Consider the following 16,902-nt stretch of genomic DNA (forward strand, 5'->3'; position numbering starts at 1 on the left):
ACAAAAACATTTGAGTGATTAAAAAAGTAAAATAAATGGAAAGTCAGACCATGTTCTTGAACTGGAAGGTTTAATGTTTTAAAGGCACTAATTCTTGCAAAATTAATTTATAGTTTCATGGATTATCAGTACAAAAACCCAATGGGATTTCTTTTTGACAGGTGAAAGATACTCTGAAATTCAGTTTCTATAACTTCTCTATGTTACTTGGGAATTCAAGGCTGAGTCCAACTATCACTGGATATTCATTTCAGTTAGGATCACCTAGGCTAAAGATACAGGGTGAAGAGTAATACAAGAGGGGCAAAATGGTATCAGAGGGCAAAACTAGGGGCATCCAAAAAAAAAAAAAAAAAAGCCCTAATAGGTATTACTCCCAGCCCCATCCCACATACAATCAGGAGTATTCTGCATCTATAGGTACACAGTGCTTAACAAATGCTCCTAAAGCAAATTTATACAACCTTAATACAAAATACTTTCAAACATTTCCTGAATAAAGTTCGAGAGTAATCCAAAGAATATCTTTATTATAAAACCTACAAGTCTAAGCATAGAGAATGTTTAAGTTAAGTGACATTATAGCTACAGATGGAATATATAAAATCATCAGGAATGAGATACTAAAGAATTTTCAATGGCAAAGGAAAGTAAGTGACTCAAATTAAGATGTGCACATATACATAGAAGAAAAGACCAGAAGACATCAAACAATATGGAATGGTTATCACTACCAGCTCTTGGGACTTTTTATAAGCCAGTATTTTCCAAGTTTCAAAAATCTATCAGGGGGCACCTGGGTGGCTCAGTTGGTTAAGCGTCCAATTTCGGCCTAGGTCATGATCTCATGATTCATGAGTTCAAGCCCCGTGCTGGGCTCTGTGCTGACGGCCCAGAGCCTGAAGCCTGCTTCACATTCTGTGTCTCCCTCTCTCTCCCTGCCCCTTCCCCACTCACGCTCTGTTTCTCTCTGTCTCTCAAGAACTAAACATTAAAAAAAAAACAAACTGGGGCGCCTGGGTGGCTCAGTCGGTTGAGCGTCCGGCTTCGGCTCAGGTCATGATCTCACAGTTTGTGGGTTCGAGCCCCGCATCGGGCTCTGTGCTGATGGCTCAGAGCCTGGAGCCTGCTTCAGATTCTGTGTCTCCCTCTCTCTCTGCTCCTCCCCCACTCATGCTCTGTCTCTCTCTCCTTCAAAAATAAATAAAAACATTAAAAAAAATTAAAATCTATCAGAAAAAGAGATATCCAGTTCACATGTAAGAAATATTTTAATCGAATATAAGAAAATCAAGCAGAGACTAGTTAGCTGCTGTTTCGACAAAATTTGAAGAATACCTGTTCATTGTCCCTTGTGTGTGTTCCTGCAGATATCCTATCCATTATTTTTTCATTTCCAGTTCTTAATGAGGTCTCAACAAGGTACTCCTTAACTTTGCTCTCCAAAACCACACCAGGACGCCAAAGTAGCTGGTCTTCATTTTCATACACTGATAAAGAAAATCCCATTAACATACTAAATAATGAACATGCTCATAGATATATACAAACTGTTCTTCCTCTTCTTTGATATGCTACACACTGGGACTATTTGAGGACACAAGCAATTTGATTGTCTGGCAAGGTGAGTCCTTCATTGGTAAAGGTTTAAAAAAATTTTTTTAACTTTATTAAGGGCCAAGTGTTCCAGTGGCTAGAGCAAGTAGCTTTCTCGCTGGTTGGATTTACTATCCAATCAGAAGGCTTTCTATGCCCTGTAAAATCTAATGTAAAACTCAGAGGAGAGGTTTTATACTCTCCCTAATGAGGGAGTAAAAATAACCTGTGAAAATTCTTTAATAACCTCACTGAACTCCCTGTCTTTATGATGATTATATACAGGTTAAAAACGGTAAAGAAATAAAACAAGCAAACAAAGATCAATAAAAACCAAAATATCTGCCAATAATGAAATACCTAAGAAAGGTAGGTTTTTACTTTACTGATTTCCTCCCAAAAGGTGAATTTTATTTAAAGGAGGAAGCAAATTAATCAAAAATGAATGATTAACAGTAAGAGACGTAAACTTTCCAAAATCTCTTCAAGAGGCTGATATACTAATGAGTGACATGTCACTCAAATAAGGTATATATTCTATCAATGTCCACATTGCCACCATAATTAAAGCTTCTACTTCACAAAATTAAGTAACACAGAGGCCCAAGTACTTATCCCATTGCTTCAAGTGCAATGCATTCTTCAAGTGTGTAATAAAATAATTTGCTGAAATCTCACTATGTACCAAGGACCGTGATAAGTGCTTTACATTCACAACTGTTGGGAATCACCACAGGAATCACCACTCCCAGTGAGCAGGAAAGTTAAAAATAAAATATGCCTGTGAAATAATAAGACTGACTTTTCATGTAAATTTCTGGAACGAGTTTCTTTCCTCTTCGGTCAAAACTGAAATAGGTAAAATAGTTTGGGTTTATTCCCTCTAAGTATAGAGAAGGTACATCTTTTCTTCTGAATGTGTAGAACTGAGAAATGACTACCTCCATTACGTCTAATCTAAGAACTGACAGCTGCTAAGCATGTATTTGACTTCCAGGGTTTGTGTGGCATTTAGGTGGGCAACTGGGGCATCTGAAGGTGATCAACTACTGTTTGCTTCCCTGGGAGAATATCACTTTGAAAGCAGTTTAGGAAAATGTTGTTGGTTGGGACTGAAAAGGCTAAGAACCCTAGAGTAGCCAGTCCTTCCTTCCTTCCTTTAAATAGAGGATGAGCTAACAAAGAAAAGGAAGAAAGACTCAGGAAGGGTTGTATCACTGTGACACTTTGGCCCCATCATGTCATAAGAACAAATAAACTCATTAGGGAAAAGGTCAAATGCACATGGCCAAATCTACAGGCTTCCCAATTTCAGCTAGAGAAATGTACCTGTATCTTTATTTTCCACCACATTTTCAGAACCAACTGTTAACTAGGATCTAGCAAAATTGTGAAGAAAAAACTGATTACACTTAAGTAGGGGTGTACAAAACAAGAAGAATCCTTGTATTCTACCACCTTCTCTTTCAGGCCTCACACAAAATTTCATCTATATTCTTTATTCATTAAGAGTTGTCTTTCCAAGAGGATTTTATCTCTCAAATACTCATTATCTCAAGTGGTAAAATTCTACCCACTTCTACTAAAGTGGGATGTGGGCCAAGCAGCTGCACCCTTAGAGACATTCCACTACTTTAGCAGTTGCCTTCGCATACCTGTAAGGCTAAGAAGCACTGTACGGAGAAGAGAGTGGTTCTCCAAGCTCCGAAGTTCATTTCGATATATTATTCCTAAGTCAGTCCCAAACTTTCACTGACTCCAAATTTATCTTTATACTGCCAAGGCTGGTATATAATCAGATAACTAAACAAACACATTAAGGGGTAACAGCCTACCAAATATTATCAATATCAAAATCAAAAGCCTCCTTACCTTTCTCATCACCATCATACTCTCCAAGGTACGGAGGAATCTCTGCCTGATATTGTAAACCAATCATTATTTCCTACAAGAAAATTCAGAAGTAAAAACACCCTATAAAAATAAATTCTGAAAAACAAGTTCCAACTTATTAATCAGTTACAAGTCAAAAGAAATTTCATCTTGTAACAACAAAATTATCTTAAGTTACTTCAGAAATGTTTTTAAAAGTTATGTTAGTCCAAACAGTCCATTAACTTCTGATGGTAACTCAACTTACTTTCCTCAAATCTTCAGGTGAGTTACCACTGTCTGTTTCAACATCTTCAGCTTCTGATTCCTTATCTCCATCACATGTAGTATTTGCTTAAAAGAAGAAAAGTAAATTTTAAAAAGGTTTTTTTGCCTACTTTTGCAGCACCCGGAAGAACAGCTGGCACACGGTACATTATAAAAGTCTGAATACATGAGAGTAGCAGAAATATACTCAACTTCTTGTACTATTCTCAGATCTTAATACCAGTCAAAACAAGACACTGAAAATACTAAGAAAGTGTATATATCCTTAAAAATTTTTGGTCTAGTCATGGGGCACCTGGGTGGCTCAGTCAGTTAAGTGTCCAACTTTGGCTGAGGTCATGAACTTGCTTTTGTGGGTTCGAGCCCCCCATTGGGCTCTGTGCTGACAGCTCAGAACCTAGAGCTTGCTTCAGAATCTGTGTTTCCCTCTCTCTCTTTCTCTGCTCTTCCCCTGCTCGTGCTCTGTCTCTCTCTCTCTCTCTCTCAAAAATAAAGATTAAAAATTTTTGGTCTTGTCAAAGAGTTTGGGAAGGTAAAAGGAAAACCACTACGGTCACCTTAAAAAAGAACAGAAAGCACTAGAGGTCTTATTATATACTAACCCAGAATGGGACATAGACCAAGATGCACATTAAATCCATCAAAATTATATTTTTGTGCACATACAAGCGTGTATGTATTTGCATTTGTTAAGTGAACAGTTCTTCTACAATCAAAATACCTAAAAAAATAAGCAAGTTTGCAGATAAGAAATTATTTCACTTCAAAAACCTTTCAATATTACTGATATACATTAAGAGATAACACCAAGAACTAAAACGAAAAAATAAAGAAATAAATCGCTAAAAAATACTTTTTGAGCATCTGATAGTTTTCAAAACCAGGAGAGTAAAGAGCCTTTTAAGAGAGTCCAAAAAATGTCCATGAAATTTCATGGCTGAAGAATTGTTTCCCATAGTAACAGATGAATCTTGGGAAAGAAAATATACAGCCTTGCAAAACTAAACAAATACTTTAGGTTTTTAAAGGACATATTAGTTTACCTCTATCCCAATAAAAAAAGTGATAATCTTATTTGGATTATTAAAGGACTGCACGTCAATTAAAGAAAACACTTAGAATATTCTGACAAACTATTGAATGCCATTAAGTGTACCTGAGCTAGAGTATCAATGCTACTATTAATCAGTAACGATTGGGTTTCTTACATCGTAAAGGCCTAGGAAAGAAATCGGAAGTTTCATGGGATGTCACAGATGGTGTCAGGTCATCTGCAGAAGACTGAGTTTCCTCATCATCACCGGACAGCAGGTCTTTAGCAATTTCCTCCTATAAGAATAGGAATGCAGTGTTAGAGTTAGAAATTATTACATCTCATAAAAATATTTAAGAATTAAAAAAAATTTAATAAAAAAATTATTACAACTCATGAATTTAAGAAAAAGTCTTCATGATATTATTCATAAATGTATTACTATGGTATTATGATACAAGTAAGAATCTGTTGAAGCCCCCTTAGTTTTGAGAGAAGTCTGAAATGCTCTTATAATTTACTTCATATACATAAATAGTGGTAACACTTAATATTTAATTACATATAATACTTAATAACTTTACTGCTTACACACTTTTAACAAACAATTTTGCTTAACTTATGGATAAACAGAAAGCTCATATGAAGCTGCAGGCTAAGTTTTAGTGACTTTACAACAAAAATAATCTTACTTCTAAATGATTAATAATTAAACTCGGGGCTTCTGGGTGGCTCAGTCGGTTACGTGTCCGACTTCAGCTCAGATCACAATCTCGCAGTTTGTGAGTTCGAGCCCCGCGTCGGGCTCTGTGCTGACAGCTCAGAACCTACAGCCTGCTTCAGATTCTGTGTCCCCGCTCTGTCTCTCTGCCCCTTCCCCACTAGTGCTTGTTCTCTCTCTCTCTCAAAAATAAATAAACATTAAAAAAAATTTTTTTTAACAATTAAATTTTCTGCCAACATAAATAAAACAAAACCAAAAACTTCTCCAAACTCTTCTCTTCCAATAATTTAAAAAATCTAACTAATGAAAAGCTCTGACTAGTGATATAACTTTAAAAGAACAGATTTGAATTTATTATTTAAGTATATAGTTATCTTGTGCCTGGTACCTAGTAGGCACTCAATATCCGCTAGGTGACTATAGTCATTAAGGTATGGTACAGTAGTAGTATCACATTTGCCTGGAAAGGGAGAGCAACAAAACTCACAGGAAGAGGTTCCAAGATGTGGATTCCTCTCCCTGCCTGATATCTGAAAGGCAAGGAAAGCTTTCCAAAGACCAAAGAAAGTTAGCAGAGACCATGGTTGTGTGAACTTTTCTCAGCAGGAACTATGCCTTCCCCACAACCAACAATGTTACAGATACATCACAATGGCCTTGTCTACTGTGGCTGCTGTCACTCACAGAGCCCAACAAAACAGAACTTCTCTCTAACCACTCCACATCTAAGTCAGCTTGGTTTGAAGGCTTCTGAGGGATTTATTAATCAATGCAATCAAGTAGTCAGAGGATCAAAAGAAGTGAGGGCAAAATCTAAGTTTAGACACAATATATCAACATAGGGAAGAAAAAATTGGGGGAGAACATTCAAACATACAAAGCAGCGGGAAGCTATTAGTACTTTTAAAGTAGTGTGATCAAATCCAAACAATATTTAAATTGGGTCACCAAAATGACAAGAGCAATGGGGCCAATAAGAAGTTTACATTTCAGAATTATAAAATGCTTTCAATTAAAAGGAAACTAATAAAAAACAACCAATGATAATGGCTATTTTTGGATCTGGAATTTTTCTTTTAAATGTTTGTTACTTACTTTGTCTAGTGTCATGTCTGGTAGTTCATCAGCAAGTTCACTTGGGGAGCTATTTGCACTGGAATTTGCAACTGCTGGAATTGTAGGTTCATAGCCATAGAATGCCAGTAAATCTTCTAGAGGCATGTTTCCTTCCTAGTCAAGCCAAGGCACAAACATAAACTCAGTAAATGCCACAATACAGAAGTACAGATAAACTTAATGTTCATAAAACAGATTAACAAAACAGCAGTATCAAATCAAAGCCAAGTTTTAGTTTTTCTTTTTGTACTACTGCTAGAAAATAGGCTTAAAGACTTAGAGCTTTTATTAACGTATTAACAAAAGCCTTAAAAATTAACATCTTCATTTTTATTTTCCAGCATCATTTCACTATTTTTTTTAATGTTTATTTATTTTTGAGAGAGAGAGAGAGAGAGAGAGCGAGAGAGAGAGAGCGTGAGCAGGGGAGAGGCAGAGAGAGAGAGAGGGAGACACAGAATCCAAAGCATGCTCCAGGCTCTGAGCTATCAGCACAGAGCCTGGTGCAGGGCTCAAACCCACGAACCAGGAGATCACGACCTGAGATGAAGTCAGATGCTTAACCAACTGAGCCACACAGGCCCCCCTATCATTTCACCCTTTAAAAAATTCCTCAAATATTTGCTTTAGTGACTTTTATTTTTTTAGCATTCACACTGGTATAATGATTTGCCTTGAAAGCATTCACAATTAATCAATCAATAACTTCATGTAATTTTTAGCTTGTTTCTTCACAATTAACAGTTGACCACTTGGTTTATTCTTCATATTAATGAAATGATACCTGAAGGGAAACCACTGCTGAGCATTCACTAACACCAACAATATTTATATATTACTGTTAAAAATTATCCTTTTATATTACTACTATCATAGCTATATTCTGTACAGTTGTTTTAGGTTTCTCTTCCATAACCATCTACTGAAGTTTGTATCATTACCACCATTTTACAGGTGACAAAACAGAAGGCCCAGTTCTGGGTTCAAATCCTAGTACCACTTACTGGCAGCACTGCTCTGATAAAACCACATACTTTGGCTGCAGTGCTTCCTGTGTAATGAGTACCTATGCCGTGCCACATACTGGCACCCTCTTCCCCCAACTAATCCATCAGAAAATAAGGAGTGTATTTCCTTTTTAAAAATATCTTAATTCAACTACTAAAGTGTATAGAACTATTTATAATTATTCAAATATATAAACACAAAACAATGTATCTATAGACTAATTTTTTCAATATTGTAAAGATGTTTATGCCCATCTATTAAGAGATTCATTAAGCTTGCTTATGGGTTTAGTTTTCTTTTTAAGGCAAAATGCCTAAGTCATGATGCAAAAAGCATGAAATGCTAAAGCAGAGTATGTAAAATATATCCTCAGCATATCACAAAGTGAGCTGAGAGAAGCCAGTGATGATTCTAGAAAGCCACTGATTGCCCACCAGGCCCCACAGGGAATTCAGGCTCTGGGGGTGCCCAAGAACCTGACCTTCACCTTTATAGGTCTACTAGAACTTACATTTTTCACTGTGCCTTATTAAAACAGATTCAAGCGAAATGAATTTGGAATAAGGTTTAGGACAGAATGCTACTTTGTAAATTTGCTGTAGGAGACATGTGCCTTTTGCAGTGACCATACCAATCATGTCACTCATGAAATCCTTTCAGCTTGGGATTGAAATCAGTTAAAAAGCTGCTTTGGTAGCATGGAGTCAGCACAAATTGAGTTGGATGGTCAGGATGGACAGAAGTTCACCCATGCCATGAGGAAACCTCGTGAATTATTCTTCTCCTGAATCGATGAACAGAACCCCTCAAATGTGCCCAGAACCAGATTTAGAGTCTCCTTAGCCCTGCTCCTTGCAGACTCCATGCAGCCTATTCCCTTTGGCTCATATTGGTTTTACGAGGAGACTAGGTTGCAGCCTTTGCAAACCATCTGTCATCAGTATTTCTCCAAAACCTCAGAAGTTTCAGATTCTCTCCGTGACCTGAGGAGATGTCAATTTTCACTCATCATACACAGGCAGGTCCACTTTTCCATCAATACAGAATTTACTGCATTCTAGATACTGTGCAGAGGCTACTAGCTATGGATAGAGAAAAGAAAATTTATAGAAAAATCCCTGCTCTCAATGACTGTACTCCTGATGGAAGAAACTGGTAAGTTAACAACTATAATACAATGTGTTGGCTGCATTAATCAATTCTGGAAATAGCACCATACACTGTTGAGTACAGAGAAGGGAAGAACTACAGTCTGGGAATAATGGCATTTCCTCATGGGAATACATGAGGTTAGGAAGGTACCACATAGGATGGAAAGACTGAGCTAAGTCTTGAAAGATGAAGAGGGATTTGACAGATGAGGGCTGTATACTAGGGACTCGTGGTATATCATAAGAAACACTGACTGAGCAGTTACTGTGTGCCAGTAGGCCAGTGTGCCAAGTGCTGGTATGAAAACAGGTCTTGCCCTTCTACAGTTTACAGTCAGTGCAAAGGGTGGAGGGTGGGGGGTGGGGGGGTGGGGGGGGCGGGGGCGCAGAGATAGTGACAATACACAAATACAGAATTGCCAATTATGATGAATGCAATGAAATAAACAGGGTCCTGAAATACAGAATAATGTAGAGAATCTACTTTCACCAGGTCAAAGGAAAGACAGTGTCCTTTACTCCCAGGACAGTGGGAAGTAAATGGAGACTTAAAAAAAAAAAAGGCAGGTGGGGAGTGCCATAACTTCATTTCTTCTTCATTGCTGGGCAGCTACATAAAGAAAAGTGTGAGAAGATGGAGAGGTAAGAAAAAAGCAGGGAGACCACCTAAGAGCCTCATGCTGATTAAGGTAGTGATACAGACATGGAGAGAAGTAAATAGATGATATACATCCGGAGGTGGAATCAAATGAGTTCCGGGATGTGAGAGTGAAAGGGGGAGACAAGGAGGATTCCCCAGATTTCTATTTGGGCAACTGCCTGCATGGTGATAACTTTTACTGAGATAGAAAGGACTGAAGGAAAGGTTTGTGAAGGAAAAAAATTAAGAGTCCTGCAGAAGACACGAGTTAAATTTGAGAGGACTATGAAACATCTAAGCAAAAGAGTCAAGTTGGCCAGGAGCCTGGTGCTTAGAGGATCAAGCTGGGCTAAAGATATAAATCTGGCATTCATTAGCATCTAGATGATATTTAAAGCCACAGAAGCTGACAGGGTAGACAGAAAAGAGAAAGGAATATATAGTTTATTAGAAGAACTTTCAGATATATTACCCTAAAGGCAATGGGACACATCTAAAAAATTTTAAACAAAATATGCATTTTGAAAGTAACATTCTGGGGGGAGTCCAAGAATGAGAACCTCAACTAAGGAAGGGAATTATCTGAGTGAAATTAAGAAAAAAGAATCTGTTTCTTGGTCTACATGATAAAGTGAAAGTAAGTGACAGTGAAGTCTACATGAACTGCCCGTTTCTGGCCCAAAAAGGCTAAATACTTATAGCACCATTATGAAACAGAAACATCAGACAAATGAACTTGAGGGTGGAGGGTAGGATGGTAAATAATAATTCAAGGCAAAAGTTGAAGCAGTGGGCCTGAATGAGATCATCCAGAAAGGCCATACAGAGTGCGAAGACAAAATCTAGAGGCCTGGGGAATGCCATCAGTTAAAACATGGGCAAAGGAAGAAAAGCTCATAAATACAACAGAGGGAGATACTGGAGAGCAGAACTAGGTGAAAGCAGAATTACATAAGTTAAGGAAGAAACAACTATGGAGAGACCAAAGATAGTCACTTAAGTCAAATATCAAAGAGAAATCAATTGAGATATAGAGAGACATGAATTCTCTGTACCTATCAATCAGGAATTATTGGTGACCCTACAGACTATTGGGAGAAACAAAGTTGAGGACTGAATAGAGGGGGGAAAAGTGCATACACTATAAAAAAAGAATCACTAAAGATAACACAGGTTAAAAAGAATTTCTTCTAGGGCTCCTGGGTGACTTAGTCTGTTAAGTGTCTGACTTGATTTTGGCTCTGGCCATGATCTCACCATGAGATTGACCCCTGCATCAGGCTCTGTGCTGACAGCATGGAGCCTGCTTGGGATTCTCTCTCCCACTCTCTCTCTCTGCCCCTCCCTCACACAGTCTCACTCACTTTCATTCTCAAAAAACATGAACATGAAAAAAAATTTTAATAAGTCATTTTAAAAAAAGTTCTTCCAAATGTAGGAAACATATGAGTAGGACTTGCTATGCTGAAATAAAAAAAAAAAAAAATAAGTGGGAAGAACAGACTCAGAGCATGAGGGATAGAATTAAGAGTTAGCCTGGGATGTGGCATATACTCTAGGGACAGTAAAGAAAGAAGAAAGAATGAGTACAAAAGTTATATTTGTATGTGTGGGGCAAACAGGAGATTCTAGGTAGTCATTCATGAAAACCCTACTTTCTCTATAAAAATAATTATGATCATCTGTTGAGAAAGAAGGTGGGTATCTTAGTGGAAACTTCACTAATACAGTCAAGGAATGGCACTAGTTACTAAAAGGGAGCTGATGTTAAAATACAGAAAAGGTGAATCTAATCTCTGAAGCACTTTACAAATGAAGTTTCTATTAGAGCCTATCAACATCTTAAAAGTTTGATCTAGCACCTTATTCCAGGTAGGAGGATTTTTCTCGGGTACTTTGTTGACCCTATTTAAATTTTAAGGAGCACACTGAGTCTACTCCTAAGGGAACTGTTTTTTAATGCAAAGGTTTTATATCAGAAAGAACATAAAATTTAGAGGCAGAGGACTCAGTGTCATTACCATAGACAAATCACCTAAAATCCCTCACCTCCATTTCTTTATCTGTAAATAAAGAGTATCATAATTTCCTTGATCCTATGATACATAACTTCACATACCACAATCAGGATGCATTCCATTACCAACATATAGATTTCCCATAGTACTGTTCGTCTCTGCCCCCATCTATATAATTTCTAAATCTATGGTACATTTCACAATCAACAAGTCCTCTTAACCAAGAAAATAATGCTAATACTCATTCAATCCATCTCATGGTGCTGCTAGATTGGTCAACAGAAATGGTCTAAGTGAAATGTAGATCACTTTTCACATAATACCAGTCTGATATCATAAAACATGCAGAATACACATAGCTTTTTTAAATAATTAAAAAAAAAAACCACAAAACAGGAAGGATCTATACCAGACTTTAAGTGGTAGAAAAGGTGATTTTCACTTTCTCATTTCACAGTGAATATCAAGGGGGAAATCTACATAATAATGTACAGAACTTTTCTAAAAGTGATGGCTCTAGACTATTAAAACCTTAGCAAAAATTAACATGAATAAATTAAAATATAAAGACATGATGTAAACCTTATATGTTCAAAGACATAAATGTAGTCACATAATGTATTCTCTACTTCTAAGTGCTACTATACAAAGTGGGGTTTTTTTTTCTCTTATTTTCCATAATATCTAATGTAACTAAAAATTTATAAGCACTAAAATACAGGTCATATTTACAGACTACAAGCTACCGAGTTTGTTTACTTGCAGAATAAAAATTTACTGTAATTTTTGTATTTTTTTTAAAAAAAAGTTTATTTATTTTGAGAGGGAGTGCAAGCTAGAGCTGGTGAAGGGTAGAGAAAGCAGGGGGAAAGAATTCCAAGCAGGCACTACGTTGTCAGTGTGGAGGCTGATGTGGGACCTGAACTCACGAACTGTGAGATCATAACCTGAACCAAAATCCAGAGTTGGATGCTTAACCAGCTGAGCCACCCAGGCGCCCCTTACTGTAATTTTTAAAAACAAACATTAACATCAAGCCCCTAAGACTGTGAACATGTAATAATAGCTAAAACAATGTTCCAATAATAAAAGACTAATAAAATACATTAAATGATATAGAAATAATTTTAAATTTCTTCTAAAAATAATCTTTACTCTTTACACTGGTATCTCTATCTACTGTTTCTTTTATTCATTTTCATGTTTCATTAAACATCAATAAAGAACAGGGACCACATTTACATAGTTATGCTTTACTACACATAAGAATTATAGTTCAGAGAAACTGGGCTGTCAGTCACTCTTAGAAATAGCTCCTCTTGGGGCACCTGGGTGGCTCAGTTGGTTGGGCGTCTGACTTCAGGTCAGGTCATGATCTCACAGTTCGTGGGTTCGAGCCCCACGTCAGGCTCTGTGCTGATGGCTCAGAGCCTGAAGTCTGCTTCAGATTCTGTCTCTGACTCTCTGCCCCTCCCTCACTCACGCAAACTCTCTCTAATATAAATAAAAACATTTTTAAAAATTTAAAAAAAAAAAGAAATAGCTCCTCTTATCCATTGTTCAATGAGAGAAGATTAGGCTTCTAGATGGAGACACAGTTCTTTGGTCTTCACTAGAAGCTGTTTCAAGATCACCTGTATCAGGGCACATGGGTGGCTCAGTCAGTTAAGTGTCTGACTTCAGTTCAGGTCATGATCTTGTGGTGTGTGGGCTTGAGCTCTGAATCGGGCTCAGTGCTGACAGCTCAGAGCCTGGAGCCTGCAATGGACTCTGTGTCTCCCTCTCTCTCTCTCTCTACCCCTCCACCACCTGTGCTCTGTCTCTCTCTCTCGCTCTCAAAATAAACATTAAAAACAGTTTTAATAAAAAAATAAATTAAAGATAACCTTTATCTTTCTGTCCCAATTTCTTTTTTTTTTCTGTCCCAATTTCTAAGAATGTGATAGAATACCAAGAAGCCAAACTGTCCAAGTAGAAAGAAGCTGAAATATCTAAAGACCTATAATTTTTCTCAATCTACAAATTCAGTGACAGATATCATAGAAAGCAAAAAAATTAATTACCCGTGTTTATTAAACAAAATGAAAATCATAGGAAAAGGACTAGGTATTTTTGTGAATAGCTCCGTAATTCTTTGCTGTTCATTATTTCTCCATATCTTCCCCAATGTCCTTTTAAAACCCACTAAACACAGATCAAAGCAGCTATTACTACAATCTCTAGAAGAGTAAAACCTACACATCTGAAAAACAAAATCTTAAGAGCCCATAAAAATCTCTACCAGATTACTCACACTCAAGTAGTAACTGAGTTATCACATTAAATGAAATTTTAAATTCTTACTACTTTACTGACAAAAAGACTATTTGCATGTCTAAAATGCAGTCCAATTCATTTATACCATTTTCCTATGTCATGGTGTTAACTATGCTGTCTTCCCATGTTTAACAACACATAAACAAGGAAGACACATTATGAGACCACCTGAAACTTTTGCCATAGGCCCAAAGCGGTGTCTTCACTTAAAACTGTACAAGAGAGAACTCTCTATTCTAACAAGCATTCCATGAACTTCCACATTAGGCTAAACACCATTTACTATACACATTCTTCCACAGCTCTCACTGCTTATTACCTCCATAGTTTTTTGGTTTTTTGTTTTTTTTTATATTTACTTATTTTTGAGAGAGAGCGAGCGAGTGAGCGAGCGAGCAAGGGAAGGGGAGGGGCAGAAACAGACAGGGAAACACAGAATCCCAAGCAGGCTCTGCGCAGTCATCCAGAACCTGACATGGGGCTCAAACTCACAAACCACGAGATCATCACCTAAGTGGAAATCAAAAGTCAGATGCTTAACCAACTGAGCCACCCAGGCGCCTGTCTACCTCCATAGTTCTTAGCATATCATATTAAAATTCTTTGTTCCCCTTTGTCACTCCACATTAAACTGTAAGCTGCTTGAGTTCAGGGGCACTGTTAAATTGCTCATTTTTGCATTCCCAGAGCCTACCACAGTCCTGACTTAATGATAACAGTAGCTGAATTATAATTCTGTTATTCTAGACCCATTCATAAGAGGTAGGAAGCAAATGCCTGCAAAAAGCCAAGGCAGAGCTCGAGACTTCTGGGCACCTTTTTTTTAATCAAAAGGCAACATTTTATTATCACCCCTGAAAGGAGCAATAGCAAAACTTTTCTTCTTAAGTATTTCACAACCATTTTATCTCTATATTCCCAAATGTTTGGCTATAAGTTGGTGGGGGTTTAATGATTAAATCTAATAACAATTGAGTTGGATTACTCTGCCAAGTAAATGAACACGTTTAGAAATTTTCAGGTCCACCAGAGTGGGTCGAGACCCTGAAGAATGCCTTCAGTTTCCCTGTATATTAATGCAAAGGGAGAAATGCAATAAGAGCTCATCTCTGTCTCACAAAGATAGCAGAAGAGATTATTTAAGAAAGCGTCTTGTCTTCTTCAAGAAAAAGAAGTATAAAAATTCAAAGGATTATTATTATTCAATATTATTCCTGAAAGCTTTTGTTATTCTGGTCTGATTAGAGATAAGGTTAACTTTTAGTAAGCATAATCCTATTTTTTTCAAGTGACCCCTATGGAGACCTCTCTCTGCAGTCCAGGTATAAATACTTGTTTAAAATCCAGTTCAGTTCAAATTAGACTGATTTGGGATTTAAAGAGTTATACACTACATTTACTCTTGCCAACTTTTAAAAAGATGACTAAAAAGGGTAGAAAAATGGGACACTATTACATTTAAAAATAGAATTAAAATTTTTATCTTTCAATGTTCCTATAGTACTTCTCCCTGTATCTACTGCAGTGTTTAGTTAAACTCAAGTGTGACCCTAAGTAGAATAGTGTGGTATAATGCACTGGGCTGGACTAGGACTCAGAACCAAGTTTAGGGCTGATAGTTCTCTATATCCCAATATTTTCATCTGTGAGGTGACCAGATGTACGTATTTTACTGTGCTTCCAGAACTTAAAAACTAGATTAAGACATATAAAACAATTTTGAAAAATTAAATGAGAATTTACTCATTTATTAGACTTTCCCTCAAAATAATGAAAAAATCAGTGAAAATCTTTAAAAGTTAGGTCAAAAACAAGGATGCTGAACCTAATTTTATTTCAGATAGACTGTAAAATAATTTATAGTACAGTTTCAAAATCTTTACGTTATTAAGATATGAAAGTAAAATCCTTTACCTTTTCTAAGTCTTCAATTTCAGAACTGAAGTTTTTACCCTCATCCATCATTTCCTCTTCTTCAAGAGTTCTTTCATCATCATAGTCATGGACCAACATCTCAGCAGTGGGGTCAAAATCATGATCCTCAGAAGACAAAGACCCAACTGGAATGAAACAAACTACATCACTTTACACATTCACAATGCTACTTACAAAAGAAAATAATTTGTGTTCTTCTGCCAGTCCCTTTTAATGTTTATAAGTAAGGTTTATTAAATGCATTTACTATATACACTCAACAGGTTATAAAGACCAACAGTTCTGAAAAGATATCTAAATCAGCAAAAGAACAAGGCAGAGTAATTTAACAACACTTTAATAAGAAGTCTAGTCCATGAGAACACAACTTATAATAGTAGCAAAGTGATTTAAATGGAGCAGTCCTTAAAAAATGATCTAAGAGAAAAGTTGAACCTGTTTATCAGTTTAATACATTTGTCTAAAAGCAAAAGAAAAATGTTACAAGGACTATGAATGGAAGATTTCACAAGAATCTATTATACACTAAAGCTCAACACTTCAGGCAAAGAGAATATAAATTCTGCCCAATTATAACCCTCAAAGATACAAAACAATAGGAACAATAGAAATCTGGTTCCCAGAACAAATAAAAGTTTTTTTGAAGCAGCTATACAGCAAATCAATCTCTAAAACTACTGTCACTTTTCATGTCCCCTGTATTTCAAGCTCCCCAGCATTAACCAGACAGGCATTAAACTGTAAGAGCACACTTTTCTTTGGACTACTAATAATTAGTTTTTAAGGGTATGTGAAGGAAATAACAGAAAATCATATCTAAAAGTTTCTGGGAGATGTATCCAGTTGCAAGCTGTTTTGGCCAATTCATATTTGTTTATAAAATTGTAATGCTTTTTAATAGCAAATATGAAGTCAACAGGATACTCTTAAAACCAAGTTGAGAAATGAATAAGATCCACAATCCCAAGAGAATGAAACCAAATTTATGAAAACTGGAATTTTCTCCATTTTACTCATATCTAATTCAATCAGACCAGTGACTCTCAGAGCATAGAAGGAAAGAAGTACCAGAATCTTTGGGTAGAGGAAAAGAGAAGTGGAAGGAAGCAGAGTCAACATAAAAAGTTTGGTCTGTTTTTCGTCAAGCTATTTAACATTTTAAATTTCAAACATTTAAGGACAGTGTGAAATCATTACCAAAATGC

The 16,902-nt window shown here is 36.6% G+C and overlaps 1 protein-coding gene across 5 annotated transcripts in view; it reads right to left on the bottom strand.

Annotated features, from left to right (window-relative positions):
• Positions 1–16,902, bottom strand: part of MIER3 (MIER family member 3) — a 135,758-nt gene that overhangs the window by 13,186 nt on the left and 105,670 nt on the right. For all 5 annotated transcript variants that reach the window (XM_053223137.1, XM_027041674.2, XM_053223128.1 and 2 more), the window contains 6 exons: positions 15,677–15,822; positions 6,609–6,743; positions 4,965–5,085; positions 3,737–3,822; positions 3,469–3,541; positions 1,339–1,490 (listed from right to left, as the gene is read on the bottom strand). In XM_053223137.1, the coding sequence (XP_053079112.1) occupies positions 1,339–1,490; positions 3,469–3,541; positions 3,737–3,822; positions 4,965–5,085; positions 6,609–6,743; positions 15,677–15,775 (666 nt within the window). In that variant the 5' untranslated portion in view covers positions 15,776–15,822. The remainder of the gene's footprint in view (positions 1–1,338; positions 1,491–3,468; positions 3,542–3,736; positions 3,823–4,964; positions 5,086–6,608; positions 6,744–15,676; positions 15,823–16,902) is intronic.

This window comes from Acinonyx jubatus, chromosome A1 (genome assembly GCF_027475565.1).
Source record: "Acinonyx jubatus isolate Ajub_Pintada_27869175 chromosome A1, VMU_Ajub_asm_v1.0, whole genome shotgun sequence".
Taxonomy (NCBI): domain Eukaryota; kingdom Metazoa; phylum Chordata; class Mammalia; order Carnivora; family Felidae; genus Acinonyx; species Acinonyx jubatus.